General features: G+C 39.5%; 1 protein-coding gene across 1 annotated transcript in view; it reads left to right on the forward strand.

Annotated features, from left to right (window-relative positions):
* Positions 1-21,555, forward strand: part of SLC9A9 (solute carrier family 9 member A9) — a 559,615-nt gene that overhangs the window by 153,030 nt on the left and 385,030 nt on the right. The window contains exon 6 of the mRNA XM_064586786.1: positions 16,885-16,990. Within this exon, the coding sequence (XP_064442856.1) occupies positions 16,885-16,990 (106 nt within the window). The remainder of the gene's footprint in view (positions 1-16,884; positions 16,991-21,555) is intronic.

A 21,555-nucleotide genomic window follows, 5' to 3' on the forward strand; every position in this document is an offset into this window, starting at 1 on the left:
TTTTAATCCCAAGAAGAACTGCCCCTAAAAACAAAATAGGCATGTGATGGAGTAGGAGGGTTAGCTAAAAATGAAGTCAAGATAGCGTCTTCTAGTGGCCGAATTATCCTGGATATTAAAAGTGTCTGCTCATTAAAGCAAGATTAGTGTCATGGGTGAATGGAGCAGTACGTTTTAGTGCTTTAACTTCTCTGAACCTCACTTCCCATGTCCTTAAAATAGACACTGTAAAAACAAAACAAAATAGAAAATACCTCCAATTTCTTCACAGAATTGCTGTAAGATCAAATGAAATGCTGTGTAGAAATTTTTTTGTAAATTGCTAACTTATTAAATAAATTTTTACTAACAATGAGTTCTTCTAAGTCACTTTATTGGCTTTTTAGATAACACTATCATAGCATTCTTATTTGTTTACAATTGAATGTAAAATTGCCAGATATGCATTGTTTTCTTAAGTAGCCATGATGAAATAACTGTTTTCTCATATTTCATTACTTGTTTACCCACTTTCATAGTCAACCTCCAATATAAAGAGATTTAAAAGAAAAACATAATTGAATTATATTTATCATGTGGATTCCCTACTTTTTGTAATATCTTCTATACATTTAGATATTTAAAATTCCAAGTAGTTTCCCTGTGCTTCCAGATGCTGCTCTTTGTAGTCACCTGAGGCATTACAAAATGTTGTATAAAGGCTTGTATAATCTATTTGAATTATATAAATCATAGTTTCTCTGATAGAATAATTGAGCATGGGTGTTCTAGGCTTTATTCCCTGCTCACCCATCCCTCCCCACTCCACTCTACCCCAACCACAAATTATAAAGCCAAATTCAGGTCTGTGTTTGGGTTGGTACTTCACTGCTTTTTAAAATCAGTTCCACTGTTTCTCTAATGAAAAGCTCCTTTTATTCGTAATTGGACTGCCAGTCCAGACCCTGAATCACCATATATAGCTTATCCCACATAATGTGTGTCTACAGTGACCGCTGACCATAGCCATCCTCCAAACACATGGACACAAATTATGGCTCCTCATCCTGCAGGCCAACCAAGGGTGGGGTTTTCCCTGTAACAAATTCTCCAACTTGGCAAAATGATTATCATTGTCTCCTTGGCATAATCAGATAGAAGCACTGGACAAATGTGTAGCATTGAGTTTTCATCTTTTCTGTTAACACTTTGAGGAAATAAGAGTCTTCCAAAATGAGAGACGTTTTTATACACTGTACTTGCAAGTCACTATTTTCATTCAACATTTAAGTTGTAGGGGGGAAAGCCACCTTTATCCTTTAAAGTTTTCTGCGGTGTAACTATTCCAGAGGCACACAAACTATCTTACCTTTGATCATGTTGATAATCTGAAGACCCTTTCTATTTGGGGTTACTATGGTTACGGCTGCATGGGTGATGTGTGAGCTGCACTGCTGTTTTGATAAAAATAGGTATTAACCACCAGTCATAGTGCTTCTCATTTCACATCAGTTCTTGCAGAAGAACAGCATATTAAAAAAAAAGGAAAGAGGAAAAAAGCCTTTCCAAAGAACCATGAAGGAACATCTGCATAAATAATGGTGATTGGTCATGTGTATAAAAATATTTTAATTAAATTCTTTTTAATTAAACAGGGCATTTTGCTGAATCTTTGTCTGTTATTTGCACCAAGCTTAGCCTTGAGGAAGATGGCTGATTAACAGACCCAAGAACCTATAATTAAAAGTAGAACTGTTATTTTTGGAGGAATGCCTCTCCAGTAAGGGTGACTTAATAGGGCTGTCTCATATTTTTTCATTTGTCCTTGAAATCTCTGGTTAGAATTTTGGTTTTTTTAACATAGGAGAAATGATTACCAACATTGTCATAATCAGAAGAGTTTTTATTTTTCAGCTTAGTTTTCCTTCAGTCCCTTTGATCACACTCTCACTGTCGTTTTTCAATATTTCATTGTGGTCTTCATCTATTTCTTTTGTTTGGGTCATGTCTTCTTTTTAAAGTTATATATATTGTATTTTTTTCACCTCTGGCCCCCTCTGCCTATGCATTTCAGAGTTTTAGACTACAGTAAGTTTGTGGTTTCTCATCACTGGTATTATCAACATTCTACACAGGAATTCAAGAGAAAACTGAATAACTTTCTCTTTGCAGTCAAAAATACGATGTAATGTACAAAGTAGTTCCTTCAGTACCAGTCTGGCTTAGAGAACAGAGACAACATTCATTTAATATCTGCTAAGCAGCATAGGAGGAGACTGAGATGGTTGTATGCCCACATTCTGAAGGGAAAAAAAAATGCTTACACATAGTTTAAGGTTCATGTCCTTGAACCATCTGTGCAGTTATTTGTGGACAAACTTAGGTGACTCTACATTTAGTATCATACTTGGTAGGGAAGTATTGTATTAGTGTTGCTGTGGGAGAAGGGAAATAGTGAGAGAATATTCAGGGTCTTTTCTCATGCTTTCATTGAATTCCCAGAGGAAAAAATTACACCTCTGAGGAAGTCAGAGGATATTAGACAGTGTACTTCCCATGGAAGGCAACAGGCTTCTGGAGACTGCAGAGCGACCGGCCATTTTCACTATGCAGTCTGTTTCAAGCCTGCATACGGTGTCATTTAACAGAACTCAACTGCATTTTCTGTGTCTATCCAATTCCATATTAGGTGCACAGGGATAGTATCAGTTTAAAAGCCTCTACATAAACCTAGGTCCATAAAACACCATCATAAACCCAGATTCTATTCTTGAACAAATTTACTCAGAAAAAAAATAACAGCTTAGATTTATATTGTGTATCTCTTTCAAAGAACTCAAGACAGCTTCCACACACAGCACGTCAGTTATTTTCACATAGTTTTCTTGGGTAGAGAGGATGCATTTAAGTGAAATAATTGGGTGCAGAGAATTTTTTAAATTTTCTCAAGATTTCATAGTAAGTTAAAGAAAGCCAGAGCCTCTTTTTCCTTAGATTTCTAGACTGTGGTTTTGCAAGATACTAACAGCCATATGATCAAAATATATTATTGACTTTAGCTAATTTGCAGCTAGTTCTAAAATCAGTAACATCTTTATTCGAATTACCCATCAAAGCAATGGTGCACTTGAGTCAATATTTAGAAGCAACCCAAAGCCACCAATTGGCAGCAAATGAAAAGCTCCCTCTGAATTTTCCTGCTTCGGAGTATGTCATCTAGTGATAACAACCATTAACTAAGTGTGTACACATATATCATCTAATTTGATCATCACCACAGTCAATTATCTCCATTCTAATAAACTGAGGTTCTAAATGCATAAGTGGTTTATTTAAATGTACAAGGCTTACAAGTGCCAGAAATGGGAGACAAAGCATGTCCAATATTCTTTTTTCTAGACCACTGCTACTTCTCAAAATAGAACAGTGATGTGCCAATTAGGCTCAACACAAAATGAAACTCAGTAGTCAAGTTCTCCTTTTTATGATTAACTTCACTTAGCAAACATTTATTCAGCACCTGCTATGTAGTAAGCACTGTAGGACTGGCTGAGGGAAAGGGCAATAAACCAGACACAGATCCGGCCCTCAAGAAGTTCCAGTCTAAAGGGGGCTTAGGGGCATCTGGATGGTGCAGTCTGTTAAGCATCTGACTCTTGGTTTTGGCTCAGGTCATGATCTCAGGGTCTGTGATATTGACCCCAGCTTCAGGCTCCACGCTCAGTGTGAGTCTGCTTGAAATTCTTTCTCCTTCTCCCTCTGTCCTTTGTCCCCTCCCCCCAAATAAATAAATAAATCTTTAAAAAAAAATCTTTAAAGAGGGCTGTAAATACAAGTTTAAAAGATAAGAGAGTGATAGTCCCGGCAGCTTTGTAAGCACAGAGAAAGGGCCCCACGGACCCCGGTACCACTCTGGTGGGAGGGGCCTGGGAGGGCTTAGAGCTTTCCTCACCGTAAGCCAACATTTTGCCTGATTGAAGGAGATAACCTGTCATTTGGAGGAACTATGAACCATGTTTCTCTCCAGTAAGAGACGGCCCTACAAGCAGTGGTTTTCCATTCCCATATAGGACCACAGACAGTATGACTTGCTCAAACTTAGCAAGATCTCCCTGGACTCAGACACCACTGGGGGTGTCCTGACTTGATAATCCTGGGGCTCCGGGTTAAGGCAAGGAGGGCACATGCACTTGCTATTATAAGAACTCTCTCCTCACTCATGCAGATAAGAATCAAACTTACAATCATTTGTCCATAACACTAGTCTGTACTTGCTGTTGTGTAACCTCGGATTTCAGTGTTGCATCCAGGCTCCATCAGCAAAATTAGGAAAACATATACACTTCACATCTGGAATCTTTAGTTTGGAGTTTGAGTCTGAGAGCCATAGAATTTTAGCTTTGGAAGGACCTAAAAGACAAACTCACTCAACCTCACTTTTAGATGGGAACCCTGAGTCTCTGAAAGAGAAAGTAAATGCCCAGTGAACAAGAATTAGGTATTCTTTCCAAGTGCAGAAATTCAAGAGGTAATTTCTTTTTTTTTTTTTTTTAAGATTTTATTTATTTATTTGACAGAGACAGACACAGCGAGAGCAGGAACGTAAGCAGGGGGAGTGGGAGAGGGAGAAGCAGGCTTCCCGCAGAGCAGGGAGCCCGATGCGGGGCTCGATCCCAGGATCCTGGGACCATGACCTGAGCCGAAGGCAGACGCTTAACGACTGAGCCACCCAGATGCCCCCAAGAGGTAATTTCTGAGAGAGGGAGTTAGAGAAGAGTTTCCGTGGTTTCTCTGCTTGATAATAGCCATTTTTCTCTCTTGAAGTAATTTTTGAGGGTAAAAGAAGACACACACAGGTAGAAGATATCATTCCATCTTACAGTGACAAACCCTCTGATGGTTTTGATGACATGAATAACAGTAATCATACCCACCATTAATTGAGCTATAATTTACCAGACCCTTTACATGAATTATCCCACTTCATTGTTATCCAAAAACCTATGAGGAAGGGTTTTTTGGGGTTTTTTGTTTTTGTTTTTGTTTTTATCTCCACTGTACTGACGAAGGCTACTGAAAGCTTAGTGAAGTTAAGTAACTGGCTCAAGATCACCAAGTTTATTTGCATCACAGCTAGGATCTGAATACAGGTTGGTTTTACATCAGAGTCAAGTTCCAACCAATATCTCTATATTGGGACAAAGTTGTAAATAGCGTGGTCTTGGCACAAAGGTCTTTCTTCATATATCAGAAGCTCAGGTATGGAAAATCAGCTCCACAGAACAGAATTGGAGAAGATAATAGATGACAACCTACTATATAAATGCTTCAGGGTATTGAAAGTGGATAAAGCAAGACTCCAGGTGTTCTGAGGATGAAATTTCAAGAACACACTGAAAAACCGTTTGGAGCAATTCAATGGCTCTGTGGACAGCTGGGAAACAGCTGTGGCTGACAGACCTCTCTGGCTCGCTGTTTTGGGGAACAGAATGGCTCTGTTTAAATGAAAGCAGTTCATTCTCAGCAATACTCAAAGACAGACCTGCAGGGCAGAAGTTTTGAAAGTCAGCATCCAGCCCACACGTTCCATTTATGTGCTAACGAAGATGTTGCACATTGTGGCAAATCGGATTTGGAAATTTCTTAGTATTTCCTTGGACAAGAAGCTGTCTGGCTCCCTCTAGGGCTCAGCTTGGCTGACTGGGGTCAAAACCGTGGAGGAGTAAGGCAACTAGAGAGTGAGGTTGAAGATGGCACTTATTCTTACGGTTGTGTAAGTGCCGAGTTAGCGCCTGCACAACCCTGAAAGTGAGTGCCTCCTTAAGAATGAGATGCCTAGAGGAGCCAGGAGAGCACCCACTAGTAGCTGATTGGGATTAGGTCCTCTTGCCCTACACAGCCTCTCAGTGGCCCCTTGCTTTAGAATTCCTTGCAAAGTGGCTTCCTTCCTAGAACATAGCCAAGAAAGGACAGAGACTGACCTTTTACCTGGGTACTACAGATAAAAAGCATTGTGTTGTTCACTTTATTATTTTGAACTGAAATGGAGACAGCTTTTTAAAACAAGTGCTGCCAGGTCAGTGAGTGAGTGGGCAAAGAAGTGACTGATCACAGTGGGAGAATACAAGAGAGGCAGGAGATGGTCTGCCCCTCAAGGGGTTAGTTACATGGTACATGACCTTCAGGAGTCATTCATTCATTCACTCATTTGATCAACAGAATCAATTGTCTACTGCTTGCCAGAAACTATAAAAGGCATTGGGGAATATATAGATGAACAACTGATAACCAGTGATGACCAACTTTGTATCAAGAGAACCAATTCACAAAAAAGTTAAAATGCTTGCAAACTATTTTTCAGGGGGGTTGTTTTGTTTTGTTTTTTCAATGCTGCTTTCACATAAGAAAATGCATTTATCTACAGCCAAACTTCTGCATTCTTATATTATTTTCCAGTCCAGAAAGGATTACCATAGAGGGCTAAAATTTCAGATATGACAAAGATAGTTCATGCTGCAGTATCTGATGTAATATAGCACCTCTGGAACTGTTTTCTTTTTCTTTCCTTGACTGACCTTGTAAACTACTGAACTGCAAAGTGTGGCCTGCCTCTTGATATTATATCCTCTAAAGTCTAGAGATCTTCCCACTGCAAAGAAGATAAATCACAACATTTTTTAACACAAACGAAGAGCTTCTTCATTGGTGATAATGCCATTTCTCAGTAATTCAAGAGTAAGAGCAGCAGATTGACTGGGGCTGGCTAGGGGGTGGGGAACACCCACACTCAGCATCAGGCACAGAGTGGTGCTTAATAAGTATTTGTCCCAGTGAAATAACTCCAGGTGGAGTTGTCTTGGCAATGGCTGGATATGGGAGTCTGTAGTTGACAGAGAGAAAGGAATGGGCTGGAAATTAAGAAGGCTGGGTGTGGATGAGATTGCCCAGGACACGTTGGTAGAATGAGAAGGAAACTGATGAGGTATTCCTGGGCAGCATTTGTATTAAAGTGATGGGTTCACAAAAGAGAGAGTGAGAAAGAGAGGCTGGAGGGGCTGAAGGGAAGCAAAGAGAGGCTAGGCTCTCCAGTGTAAAAAAAGAGAGCACTTGGGAGACCTTGCAAAGGTCTACAGTGCCCTATACTAGAGGGCTTGGCAGTCTGGAAGCCCAGGGAGGAAGTCCTGAGAAGGAGTGAGGAGGGGAGGGGTCCTCATGTATTGCCTCCTGAGCTGTGGGAAAAGACTCCGAGTTCCATGCTTTATCTCCTCATTAAGTTTTGCCAATTTTTAAAATGGCTTTTTTACTTTCTGATTCTACAAGGAATCCATGCTTATTATAGTAAATTTATAAAATACCAAAGAAAAGGTTTAAAGAAGAAAAATAAAAATGGCCATTGCTTGCTTAAAAGCTGCTTTATTACTTTTGGCTTGCTCTCCTCAGACTTAGTTTGCCCAGTTGTGCTGACCCTCCATCCTGGTTTAGACTTTGTTATTCCTACCTCAGCACCAATTCTTAATGCTGACCATGCTCAGCAGTGTACCCCAGATAGGATAAACACTGGCAAATAAAGTGATTTGATGAGCGATAAAAGAATACATTCTGGGTAAATGAGTGATTTTTTAAAAATTTATTATTTGTCAGAGAGAGAGAGCACAAGCAGGGAGAGCGGTAGGCAGAGGGAGAAACAGGCTCCCCGCTGAGCAAAGAGCCGGGGGAACTCCATCCTAGGACCCTGGGATCATGACCTGAGCTGAAAGCAGACACTTAACCCACTGAGCCACCCAAACATTCCTAAGTGACTTCTCTTCTACCAGTGGTTGGGTAGGGGCAGGAAGGACTGTGGCTTATGAAAGGTTGTTCTAGCCACATCCTTACTCGGTAACTAATGTATTAAAAAGTCAAATGCCTGGGGGCTTAACCTGCCCATCATTTTGTAGTTCCTTCTGTGAGAGGGGAGCAGAGTGTACTGGTTTGCTAAGGATGCTATAACAAATGACCACAAACAGCTTAAGATAATGCAGATTTATTATCTTATACTTCTATAGGTCAGTAGTCCAGGTTGATTCAACTGGGTTCTCTACTCTGGATCTCACAAGGCCAAAATCAAAAGTGTTGATTGGCTGGGCTCTTAAGGGAAAGCTGTAGGAAGAATCCACTTCCAGGCTCATTCAGGTGACTAGCAGAATCTGTTCCTTGCACTTGTGGGATGGGGGTCCCTGTTGCCTTGCTGACAGAAAGCTGTGGACACCCTTGCCTCCTAGAGGTCTCTCTTCGGCCCTTGCAGGTGATCTCCTGCATCTCAGAGTCAGCAAGCATATGGTATCTTTCTCACACATGAAATCTTCCTGGCATTCCTTTTTTTTGAGTCTCTTTTCTTCCTTCTCTTCAGTTGCATCTCTCTGACCCCAGGCAAAGAAGTTTCTCTGCATTTAAGGTCTCATGTAACTTCGTTGGATCCACCCATATAATCCAACATAATCTACCTGTTTTAAGGTAAACTTAGTTACATCTGCACAGTCTCTTTTGCCATATAAGCTAATATATGCACAGCTTCCATTAGTGTATAGACATCTTTGGGGGACATTATTCAGCCTACCACACAGAGTGATGACAGGAATGAATGGATTCATGATATGATTTCTCTCCTCATGTCTTTTTTTTCCCCTTTCTCTCTCACATGCTCAGTGTCGACTCTTCTCAATATTACTTTTGTTCACTCTTAGCAGTTTTGCTAATCTGCTTAGAAAACAGGACTATTCACCCTTTACTTTGAAACCTTCCTTATTGTCCCTCAGGGTTTTGATCCACAAGTTGAGAAATTATAGTATATGACACTATTTGCTTCATATATTTTTGTAGCAAGAGAAAAATTTGTTTGTGAGGCCCACTTATTTGATGTGCACTGTGGTCATGACTAACACAATTATCTCTTTCCTTACAATTGTTACATTTAATGGGTCACAGTGATATCTTTACCCCCAAGTGTTGATTTCTTGGGACTCACCCAAATTTTGGCTGCTTTATGACTCCACTGATCTTTTCCCTGAATTTATTTCATGATTTGTAGGCAAACCTTTGTCTACCATATTCATTTTTAAAATGGCAAAATGCTTAGGTCATAATCCTGATTGGAGAATCCTTGTATAACAGGGTGAGTCATCCTCACTCAGATACTGGGCATACTGCAAAGATTCCCCCATTAAACTGCACCATGGTTCATTAAACACCATTGGTGAGAAAATTGGGTCTTCATTAAATGTTTATGTTTTGTGCTAATGTTAAATTTAGAATATTCCTGTTGTAGGTAACTTTGGGAAAAATTTTAAAGTACTAGATAAAGTTCCAGCAGATTTCAGTCTATAAATTCCCAAACACAAAATCTGAAAAACATCCCCCAACACCAGATTTATTCTCAGGTTTCTCTCTTTTCAATCTTCATATAAATTATTTATTTTTCTCTTCTCATGCCAAACGTCATGATCTTCAGATGACCTTTTTATATTCTTAGTGACTTCTAAGGACCTTACTTTTGGGTTTTAAGCACAAGAGAAAGTAAATTATTCTGGAACACCATTCAGCCATGTTTGAAGTCAAGGAAAAAATGTGTGATTGTCAATGTTTTGATTATGTATCTACATATTGAAGAAACAATCTCTGTCCACAAAGCACTTACATTCCCAAAAAAGACTTAAACAAGTACAAATACTAATGACAGAAATGTGATTCCAGAAGTGTACTAGTGGAGTTAATGTGAAAAGAATAATGTTCCTCATTTAAGAGTTCATAGAAATCCTCTACGTGCATGCCAAAAGAATCAGCTTGTTACCGTGTGACAAGAGATAGTAAGATCTAGAGCCTTACTCAACAGGAATCCAACATGAGAATTAAGCTCTACAGAAAATTATTTGAGGGACTATTTTTTCCCTTTTCATTTCTTTACAAGATGATGCTTAACTTAATGCATAGAGTATAAGTTAATTCATTACATACAACAAATGCCTTAGGACAATGCTTCTCAAGCTTTTTGTTGTCACAAGCCCTTTACAACTCTTCAAAATTAGGGAAAGACCCCAAGGAGTTTTTCTTTATGTGTGTTATATCTATCAATATTTACCATATTAGAACTTAAAAATTTTTAAAACATATTTTGTTAATTGAAAATACAATCATAGGGGCACCTGGGTGGCTCAGTCGGTTAAGTATCCAACTCTTGATCTTGGCTCAGGTCATGATCTCAGGGTCGTGAGATCGAGCCCCATGTTGGACTCCATGCTGCGCGTGGGGCCTGCTTAAGATTCTCTCTCTCTCCCTCTGAGCACCTTGCTCTCTCTCTAAAAATAAAAAATAAAGAAAATAACAACCATAAACCATTTACATCTTAAATAACATATTTTTATGAAAAATAAATTAATTTCCAAAGCAAAAAATATTTACTAAGAAAAGTTACATTGCTTTATGTTTTTTTAATGTGTGTTGTAAGAGAAGACAGCTGGATTCTCACATCTGCTTCTGCATTCAGTTGTACTGTCCTGCTTCATATAGCCCCTGGAAAATTCCACTGTACACAAATGAAAGATTAAGAATGAAAAATACAAATAGCATTTTCATATTACTCTGAAAATGGATTTGACCTTGGGGATCTACCTGGATAGGTCTCAGAAACCCCCAGAGGTCCCTAGATGATACTTTGAAAACATTGCCTTGGGGCATGAGAGCTTCTTTCTCCCAAGGATCCTTGGTGAAGAAGGCTGTAATCGTGTTATTGCATATAGTATTTTCTCCACTACTAACTCTGTACCAAAATGATATATTGATGGCCAAAATAAAATTACAATATTTTAAGGCTAAATCATTCATGATGTTTTGTGTAACTTCTCATTTAGAATTACCTCAATGAAGTAAACTTCTAGTGATTAGCTTTCTAGATCTAGTATTGTTTCTCTGATCTATTTTAGAAGGTTGAGGTTTTCTAGTTGTATTTCTGAGATATGATTAGCAGAGCTTGACTGGCAAAACCAATTTGTGTACTTATTTTGCTGCCGAGTCTCCACTGAGAAGGTTTAGGCTCAAAAAAAATTCCAGTATTTCAGCCTGTATTCAGGATACTTCAATTTTTTTGGAAGCTTCCTCTTGAAATCTCACTATGTACAGTATTTCAGAAAAGTGGGGAAAGTTACAGGAGAATTTCCTCCTCCATCAACCCTCTGAGAAAAAGAAAACTCATTTTCACAATACTCACTTTTAGAATTAGGAAAATGCTACCTTGCTTATGAGAATCCCAGGGTTTTCCACCTGTCAGGCCTGACACAATTCTGCTGCGCAAGCCTGAGATATTTGATTCTCCATGTGTCAGGGACAAATGTCATACATACTGATTTGCACAGAAAACCACAGAAAGCACTCTCCAGGGAAGGCCAGCATTTTGACAAGACTGAGTGATAACTTAGAACAACAGGGGTAAGAACTATTGTGTGGAGTTGTCCATGGACTCAGGCAGATCTTGTGCCAGGTTACCGAGAGCTGCTGCATTAAAATATCATTTGAAATTTAGATTCTTTGTAAAACACCAAAAATATATGGGTCAGAAAGCTACTAATGGAGATCCTAGGGAAGAAACTGCCACTAAATTACCCCAAAGGCTTAGAAGTGACTGAAAGAGAAAGAGCATTGGAAAAGTGGCCAGTTAAAGTACTAGCATTAAAAGAAAAAGAAAAAGGAAAATATCTTTTAAGAATCAGCATATGGATGTATTGATGGGGTCCAGCAGTCATTATCTGTATTATTATCTCCCGTTATGCTTATTATATTTGAGATGAGAAAATACTAGTTTTGGGGCGCCTGGGTGGCTCAGTTGGTTAAGCAACTGCCTTAGGCTCAGGTCATGATCCTGGAGTCCCGGGATCGAGTCCCACATCGGGCTCCCTGCTCAGCGGGGAGTCTGCTTCTCTCTCTGACCCTCTTCCCTCTCGTGCTCTCTGTCTCTCATTCTCTCTCTCTCAAATAAATAAATAAAAAATAAATCTTTAAAAAAAAGAAAATATTAGTTTTGATGCTATAATAAATTGTAGTAGGGGACAAGACTCTTGGTATGATGAAGAAATTAATCAAAATATCATATTACTTTACTGTTGGGGCTTTTCTCTTGAAGAATGAGAATTACCCTATATATAACCTTAATAATTTTTCATAAAACTTGAATCATGCCCCCCCACCAGATATTCTGGCCATTTTCAACCCTCCTTTAGCCTCTAATTCATGTGTTGGTCCCCTTGCTCTCAGCAAATGATCTTGCTTTACTGAGAAGACAACTTTATTTCAACCCTTCAGTTGGTCTCTGCCTTCTCTCGACCTTGTTCCAGCAGTTCCCTTTCTTTTTCCCCTGTCTTCAACCTCTCTTTCCTCTGGCTTATTCTGTTCAACCTATAAATTAGAAATCTAAGAAAAAGTCTCACCTGGCTTTATACCCCATAGACTACTTTTTTTCTCTCCATCCCTCATCACCAGCTTCTTAGAAGTGCAATCCACACCACTGCCTCATCATTCATGCCCCCCACTACCTCTTGCTGTTTGCTGAAATTATTTATTTTCTCAGAAATCTCCAGTGATTCAATGACATTTCTCAATCATCCACTACTCTCACCTGGAGTAGCTGTGTGTGTGTTTGTGTGTGTCATCTATTTAAGCATAAGGTTATATGTGCTTGTATCCCTTACTACCAATTTGAGAGACCAAATGGGTTTTTCTCTAGCTAAAAAGTCAGGTAGGGAGAGGGTGTATGGAAGAACAGGAACCCCAAGCCCCAAATGGAGTGTTAAAACTTGCCACAAAGAGATAAGTGGAACTAAAGTGTGACAAAGGCAAATAAGACCAAATCCCTGCTAAAATCAGAGGTTTAAGAAATTGGATTGTGTCTCCATCCCTTCCTATCTACATGGTGTCCAGTGTGTTCTCCTCATACTCTCACAAGAAGTCTCACTGCTTTTTGGCCAGCCTTGGGCCCAGGTTGTCCTTACAAACCCAACCAGGTGTGTGCAGAGCTGGTGTGAGCATGTCCACCACAGTTCCAAGAGATTGTCTCCTGGGAAGGTGCCACAGAGTCTTGGACATTCTGTGTAAGATCGAGCCCTGCCAGTGAGCTAATTAAATGAGTTTCTTGGGGCGCCTGGGTGGCTCAGTTGGTTGGGCGACTGCCTTCGGCTCAGGTCATGATCCTGGAGTCCCTGGATCGAGTCCCGCATCGGGCTTCCTGCTCGGCAGGGAGCCTGCTTCTCCCTCTGACCCTCCTCCCTCTCATATGCTCTCTCTCGCTCTCATTCTCAGTCTCTCAAATAAATAAATAAAATCTTTAAAAAATAAATAAATAAATAAATAAATAAATAAATAAATAAATAAATAAATAAAATGAGTTTCTTTAAGAGCTCCAAGCTTAGCAGTACGAGTGGGTTGCGAATTTCCTGACTCACCTATTCAATTCATTTGTGGTCCCAGCAAATATTCCATCTTGTAGGTTACACTGCCTGGCTTTATTTCGAAGTTGTTCCATATCTTCACAGGGTAGATAGGAATGTGCAAAATAATAGCTTTTCTCTTTTGTGTGGGATATCGCTTATGAATTAGAGTTCAGTTCTTTGTGCAAAAGGAATTGTGGGAATGCCAGAACAATTTTGAACAAAACTAGATATTCAATTAAAAACCTTTCCCTCCGAAAGCCTAAAGTTCTCACTGGAAAGATGAAGAGTACCTCTCAGCACAGAGGATACCCCATAACTGGGAGGCAGGGGGAAGAAACACAGGTTCTTCATCCTTATTTGTGAGCCCAGGAAACCTCTCTGGGAGTGCAGATGAGCTGCAAGTCATCTTCAGAGCTTAGGAATACAAATAACTACAGAGACGAAAGTCAACAATAAAGCTGCTATGTTAGAATTTTGTAGTTTAAGAATAACTTTACTTTTATTCCACAAGATCCTAGGGAAAGGAAAATGCTGTTAATTAAAACCCCCCAACTGAAGCCTCTTTGTTTTGATGAGATACAAGGTCTTGACTCTATCTAAGAAGGAGAAAGAGATTACTTAGCAGAGATAATTGCTACCTTCCCCTCCTACCACTTCCTGCAAAGAGAAAGGGTTGTAGCAAATGTGAACACCTACCCACTACTAGAGAATACATCTCTGCCATTTTGCCTATCATCATTAAGGATCTATTCAGCTAGAATAATGAAATTGATTCTATGGCTGGCAAAATGGGATCTGGCTAATTGTCATGCCAATGCATAACATTTTATTTCTGTTGTCCCTTCTATCCCAAAGCTGGTTGTTGAGTTCAATATTCCTTCCTCTAGGATAATTTTCGGTAAATAAAAAATCTATCTACAGAAATTCATGATGGATATAGTTTCCAGCTGACTTGTTCATGCTTAGGGTCAGGTTTGGCAAATATACCACTTGTGTTTTTCATGCTTCTTTTTCTCCACTCACCCCTTAACTGTAAATGTCCCTAAGAATCTCTTATGAACTCTCTTCCTTGTCTATATACCTTGCCCAAGTGCTCGGCCATTCTTGTGGCTTTATGTTTCATCTGTATGCTTATAACCCCCAAATTCTTTCTTCTGTCTTAACTCTGTATAGTTCCAGCCTTTTATTTCCAGCTTTCTTACTGAAATTTCCATTTGAAATTCCACCTATTTAAGTCAGCATGTCCAAAACCAAACTTACTGTATTCCCCTGTCCACAAACTAATTTCTCTTATGCAGCCCCATCCACTAATTGTCTAAGATTGAAACCTAGAGTCACCCCTTGCTGCCTTTCAAACACCAAGTCTCATCAATTCTCCATCCCAAATATCTTGGACATACAGTCTCTTTTGCTGTGTCCTCTCTGACATTACCTTTTATATATTCACTCATTAAAGCCTTGCTATATTGTAACAGTGTCCTAAGGGCTAGTGACACACAAGGAAGATAAAAATCAATGAATAAGTGAAGTACAAAGCACCATGGCCATTGACCTATCAGAACCCAGGAAGGTGGATGTGCTGGGTGAAGCAGGATATACAGGAATTTGTGAGCCTGAATCTAGGATTCTTTGTATTTCAGTACAGCTAATTTATTGGTAGAACATTTGGGAAAGGCTCTAGCCACATGTCCATTCGGTCCTCTGCCCTACTGCCTGTGCTTTATTTCCAAAGCTAAAATCAGGTTGTCAGTCTTCTGATAAAAATCCTTTCCTGGCTCCCCACTGCAGCAGAACAAGTACCAAACTTCTTGTTTCTATTTACAAAACCTTCAAACTCAGCTTTTGTTCCCCATAGCACTATTCTTTTATACAACATAGTTACTAACCTCACAGTCCATGAAATAGGAAAGGACAGAAATGAAAATGCCCACTCTGCCTTAAAAAATTTACCATCAAGGGCGCCTGGGTGGCTCAGTTGGTTAAGTGACTGCCTTCGGCTCAGGTCATGATCCTGGAGTCCTGGGATCGAGTTCCGCATCGGGCTCCCTGCTCAGCAGGGAGTCTGCTTCTCCCTCTGACCTTCCTCCTTCTCATGCTCTCTGTCTCTCATTCTCTCTCAAATAAATAAATAAAATATTTTAAAAAAAAAATTTACCATCAGTATCATTCCCAGTCATCCTCTTTACCCCTTTGGCAATCAACTCAGTGGATCATTTTCCTAATGATTGCTTTTCACACTTTGCATAACTGTTTCAAGTATCAAGACACTGAATGGTTTTGATGAACACAGATAATCAGTGTGTGATTATTTACTGTCCTGATGTATGCTCAGAGGCTCCATATAATATGTGTGCATACAGTAGCCAAGCAGCAGGCTGCCAGAAACAAGTCCTTCAGTCCTGCTTTTAGGAACATAGGGTTCATCTTTATAGATGAGTATAATCTCAAGAGAGAAGGAGAGCCAGGTGCCAACCACCTCTCCCTTCACAGGAGTAGGCCATGTAACAACATTCATTCATTAATGCATTCATTCACTCAGTCATTCGTGCATCAAACACTTACTGAGCATTTGCCAAGTACCCCGTGTTGCAAAGATGTGCCCTGTCTCCAGGGAGCTCCCAGTGTCTTCTGTGATAAGTTTTGTGATTTCATTCAAATACGGGGATCAAAAAGGAGTGAGCCAGGTTTCTGCTGAGGAATTGGGGTCCTGGGGGACACTTGAGAGGTTTTTAAAGATTGAAGAATGGGGCTTGGGGGAAACAAGAAGTTGTATGTGTGGGTATGTGTGTGTACATTTAAGGAATGGGGGGAATGGTAGCTCATGGATGGGAAAGAAATTGCTGCTCTGGTAAAGTGAACCAAAATGCAAAGTTAATTTAAAAACTACATGATTTGGGGGCGCCTGGGTGGCTCAGTTGTTAAGCATCTGCCTTCAGCTCAGGTCATGATCCCAGGGTCCTGGGATCGAGCCCTGCATCGGGCTCCCTGCTCGACAGGAGGCCTGCTTCTCCCTCTCCCCCTCCCTTTGCTTGTGTTCCCTCTCTCACTGTGTCTCTCTCTGTCAAATAAATAAAATCTTAAAAAAAAATAAAAACTACGTGATTTGGGTGATTTGGGGAAATTATGGCAAGTTCAGTGTGACTTGAGGCAGGCAGCAACGGGTGAGCAGGGGATACAGGGGGAGATGCTGAAAGATAAGCAGGGTGCAGATTATAGAAGACTTGGACCAAGGAGCTCAAACTTTCTCTGAAAGCAGTGGGAAGCCCAGAAAAATCTCTAAGCAAGGGAGTGACTCATCAGATTTTTTTTTTAAATGAAGGTCCAATATGGGAACCGAGGATAGATTTGAGAAGATGAGCATTTAATGAATCCTTTTTAGAGGTGACCACACCCAAGGAAAAATCCCTGGCTGTGTTTTAGCAAACTCTGCATATTTGTGTGTGTTTCCTCCTAGTGACGGTGCTGGCCATTTTCCATGAACTGCACGTCGACCCCGACCTGTACACACTCCTGTTTGGGGAGAGCGTGTTGAATGATGCAGTGGCCATTGTCCTCACCTAGTAAGTACCAGAACTTGACCTCTGTTTTTTTGACCATGTGAAATATGCTTCCAGTTGGTGATAATTCCCAGTGGCTTTAGAGTATCTTTTCTCTTATGTCATAGAGATGTGGCAATTTCTTTTTTTTAAACAATTACTACCATAGAAAATCTCTAATCATGGGTATAATTCATTAGGTACCTTAATTTTTAACACTATTAACAAGTTTCATGTTTCCAACCTATTACAAGATACTACCCAGAGGGTAACTTTTTTTCCTCAGGTGCATATATTTAGCTGATTCACTTAGAGTTCCTAAAATGCACATATGAGCTTCCCTCATTTCAAATCAATATCATTTAATTTTTTCCTTTATACAAACCATTTTCCAGATAATGGACTAATGCTAACCATTGTATTTATAGTAAGTTTGACATATTGGAGATAGAACCTGAGAGTCAGACTACTCTTTATTTCTCAATGCAAATGTTATGTATTATAGGAACACACACATCTTTAAATCCTCATGTGACATGTGAAACTAATAGAGCTTCAACTAAGTGCTAACGTAATTTTCCCTTGATCCTGGAAGAATTTTCTTTTCAAGATGAGAACTGGTGCTCTTTTATATTTAATAAATGCCACTTTGGTGGCTTTCACTATGTCAGAGGTCTCTTCTTGGTTTTAGATTAAGACCAACATTTTGGGCAACTGTGAAATACCCCAAAGGAAAATAGCTAGCTGACAATTAAATATGACAACAGGACTCAATTCAGGGTGTTAATCACTTCAAATGCATTTGAAAATGTACTGTGAAGTAACAAAAGATGTTTAAAAGCCAGATCTCACAGAGAGTAGGAAACCATAGAATAGCACTACTCTTCTACTAGCTGACATTTCTTAAGGCCACCACCCAAAGTTGCCAGTGAATTCTGCAACTTTTAGGCAAGGTCTTCAAATAAACTTATATTTCACCTGGCCAGAAAGGTGTGTTTCCTGCATTAAAGGAAAATATCAGGTGAATGGAAACTAAGAGCAAAAGCCATGGCAGATTCACAAATGCTAATGGATGCTTTTAAAGAAAACACCAAGAACAATTAATTAGAACATCAGGAATCTCTGTCCAAGAAATACAAGTACTAAAGGGACATTTGGAGTAAACATTTTTTTCAAATCCGCTGAGTCCCTCATTTTTGCTTCTTGGGCTGCCAAGTTGTAAAAAGCCAAGCAAAACGAAACCACTAAAGCACAGATGAGCTTGGGAAAGAGTCACTCAGCTACAACCAAGGGAGAGTTTGGCCTTTCCACTTTCAGCACCATCATTCACTAGTTTCCCACTAAAAATGCAGACTCCAAGGATCAATGTTGATGCTGTTCTGTGCAAGCCCCAGGGGCATTTGAAACAGTCTATTTATTATCTCTTCAGGTCAGTACATGGTTATTATGGCAGTGCCTTTTCTCTCATCTACCCATGCATTGCATGTCTTAAGAAGTGTTTCACACTGTGGCAAGATCTCTTCCTTACTAGGCACAAGACACTTGCCATTCTAGCAAAATCTTACGTTTCCCAAATTTGGCGGTTGAGGTGTTACACAGAGTGACCCCCAAAAGTTCCACCTTTAAAGTAAAAGGAAAACTAAAGTAGAAATACTTGACATGGAAACTTCCACACTTTCAAACTGCAGGCTCTTTCTTCTAGCTGGTGCACCTGGATCCCACTGGCGCCTTCCTTAGCTCTACTGAGAGTAGTGTGTACCTGCACCATCCTGGGTCTGGACTCTCTGTCCACCAGTGCCGTCTGTGGCTGGCCACGTCCTCCACCCTGAGCAATTTTCCACAATGGTGTACCCTTTGCTCACTTGCTTATGTGCTTTTTAAAAGTTTTACATGACTTTCAGACCAGAAGTTCAAACATTTGTCTCTTCACTTTCCTCTTCCTTCACATGAAACTGTTTCCCCTGACACAACTCTCTGCCTGGTAACTCATGCCTTTTCTTACACGCACAGAGTTCGCTCCTCCCCAGCTTGTTTCTGCCTAATCAGGTCTTTCACCACTTACCTCAGTCTCCTTCAGGAACCACTAGCCCACAAGCTGAGCCCCTAATCTAGCCCTGCATGAACCTCCTTCAATTCCCTTCCAGCATAGCAGGGCAATCTTGGGTTTGCACTTATATTTGGCGTTTTTTAGATAGTAACTTTTTTTTTTTTTAAAGATTTTATTTATTTATTTGACAGAGAGAGAGAGAGACAGCGAGAGAGGGAACACAAGCAGGGAGAGTGGCAGAGGGAGAAACAGGCTTCCCGCCGAGCAGGGAGCCCGACGCGGGGCTTGATCCCAGGACCCTGGGACCACGACCTGAGCCAAAGGCAGATGCTTAATGACTGAGCGCCCCAGATAGTAATTTTTTGAACACAGAGTCTATGTGCTTGAAATGCATATTAAAAGTACAAATGAGGGGTGCCAGGGTGGCTCAGTTGGTTAAGCATTCGACTCTTGGTTTTGGCTCAGGTCAAATGATCTCATGGATCATGGCTGCCAGTATCTCTGAGGGCTGTGCCTTCCTTCAGGAGAATGGAGCAAGCATCTTTGTCCCATTATTCCCAGTCCAAATCTTAGTACACTTTATAGATTATAATGCCATTTCAGACCCACTGTGGCCAGAGAAATGTCCTGCATTTATTGGCTCAGCTCTAAGTCACATGCTTCATGAGTTTAAAACTGTACTCATTTTCACTTGAAAGCATATGAACTAAGCCTGGGGAAAGGTGGGATTATTGCTCAGAGTGATATTGCCACAAAAAAGAAGTGGGTGCCGGACAGAAACAAAACACAACCAAACCTAGAAGACCACAACAGTGACTGTATGTGACTATAAACTTTCTGTGCTTGTTTCCTTACCTATGAAATGTAAGAACAGTTGTTCTGTATACATTACAAAATTATTTTGAGCAATAAATAAAGCATTATAGTTGGAAAGACTCTATAATCTCTATAATCTATGTAATCTATGCTATATAAAGATATATATACTTATAATTTATATAACCATTTATATCAATATCTTTCATTCTACTTACACATATCTCTTTGCTTTCATTAAAATGACTAAGGGTAGACATGCTTCTAGTGAAGCATTCTTTCATAGATACGGCATTTTATGATCCAAGGAATATAGAGAATAACCATTTTCACATGTGATTTCCCCCACTAAGAATGAAGCGCTTAGTTAAGGCATACTTTCTAAAGTTGATAAATCAAGAAATAGAGTTTGAAGCATATTACTGAAAGTTATAAAGGCACTCACAACCAAAATTGATATTACTCATGGGAGTTAGTTGGAAGAGGGGAGAGGGAAAGGAAGGGATAAGTTAACTAAAATGTCACATCTCTCATAATAATAAATCAATATATACTATGTGGAGTTGATAAATCAAGAAATGGAGGTATATCCATATTATTTAGAGTCATAGGACAATCATCAGAAGAACGAAAAACATAAATGGTTAAAGGAGATACTTTTGCTTTGTAGAACTCTGATTTATACAAAGGAGGGAAATGTAATTTAACTCTTTATTTTATATCTTTTTATACTGTTTGAATGTTTGAATTTGTTTGAATTAAATCTGTTTAAAGTATTCTTTAGGTGATCAAGGTATCAAAAGCAGAAATTAGAAAAGAAAAGCCAATTTATTTGATGGCAATAGAGTCCAGCAATCCTACCAAGCAAGAGTCAACACAAATAAGTGATGAAGGATAAATCAATGAAAGCAGTTTCAACACACATGTTGATAGGTTGATGGTCTTTATAATGTACATGATGAATTGTTAGTCTCCTTAATATACCAAATGTACTAGTTATGTTACTTTAGGTAAATTACTTAACCTCTCTGTGCCTAGATGCCTTGTTTATAAAGCAGGGCTGGTAAAAGCCCTCACCTCATTAGACAAGATTAAACATAAAACACCTAGAACAGGGCCTGGCTCATAACACTCAATAGAAGTTAGATATTAGCTGCTGATATTACTGCTGTATTCAAAGACCAATAAGGAAAAAGTAAACATAATAGAAAAATGGGCTGAGGATATAAGTAGATAATGAACAGAAGAAACATAAATGGCCAATAATACTGCTAAATAAGATCAGCTTCACTAGTAATGAAATAAAACAAATTAAACCACTAACAAAGTATTATTTTTTGATAAGCAAATCTTCAAATCTCCAGAACTCATGAAAGAACAAGCATCCTTCAGGTAAATTGGAGTTTGAGGAAGTGGGAACCCTTCTACATTATTGGTGAAAGAGAACAACAATAGAACTTTTACAAATGCAATTGGCATTATTTGTTAAGAATTATTAGAATATGTTAATCCTCTGATCTACCTATTTCATTTCTAGAAATTTTTTTTTTAGATTTTTTTTTAATTTATTTATTTGAGACAGAGAGAGAGAGAGAGAGAGTAGGAGCAGTGGGGAGAGGCAGAGGGAGAGGGAGAAGCAGACTCCCCGCTGAGCAGGGATCCCTATGTGGGGCTCGATCCCAGGACCTGGAGATCATGACCTGAGCCGAAGGCAGACGCTTAACGG

Source organism: Mirounga angustirostris, unplaced genomic scaffold (genome assembly GCF_029215605.1).
Source record: "Mirounga angustirostris isolate CCGP_5_RB_7025 unplaced genomic scaffold, mMirAng1.0.hap1 SCAF_1, whole genome shotgun sequence".
Lineage (NCBI taxonomy): Eukaryota > Metazoa > Chordata > Mammalia > Carnivora > Phocidae > Mirounga > Mirounga angustirostris.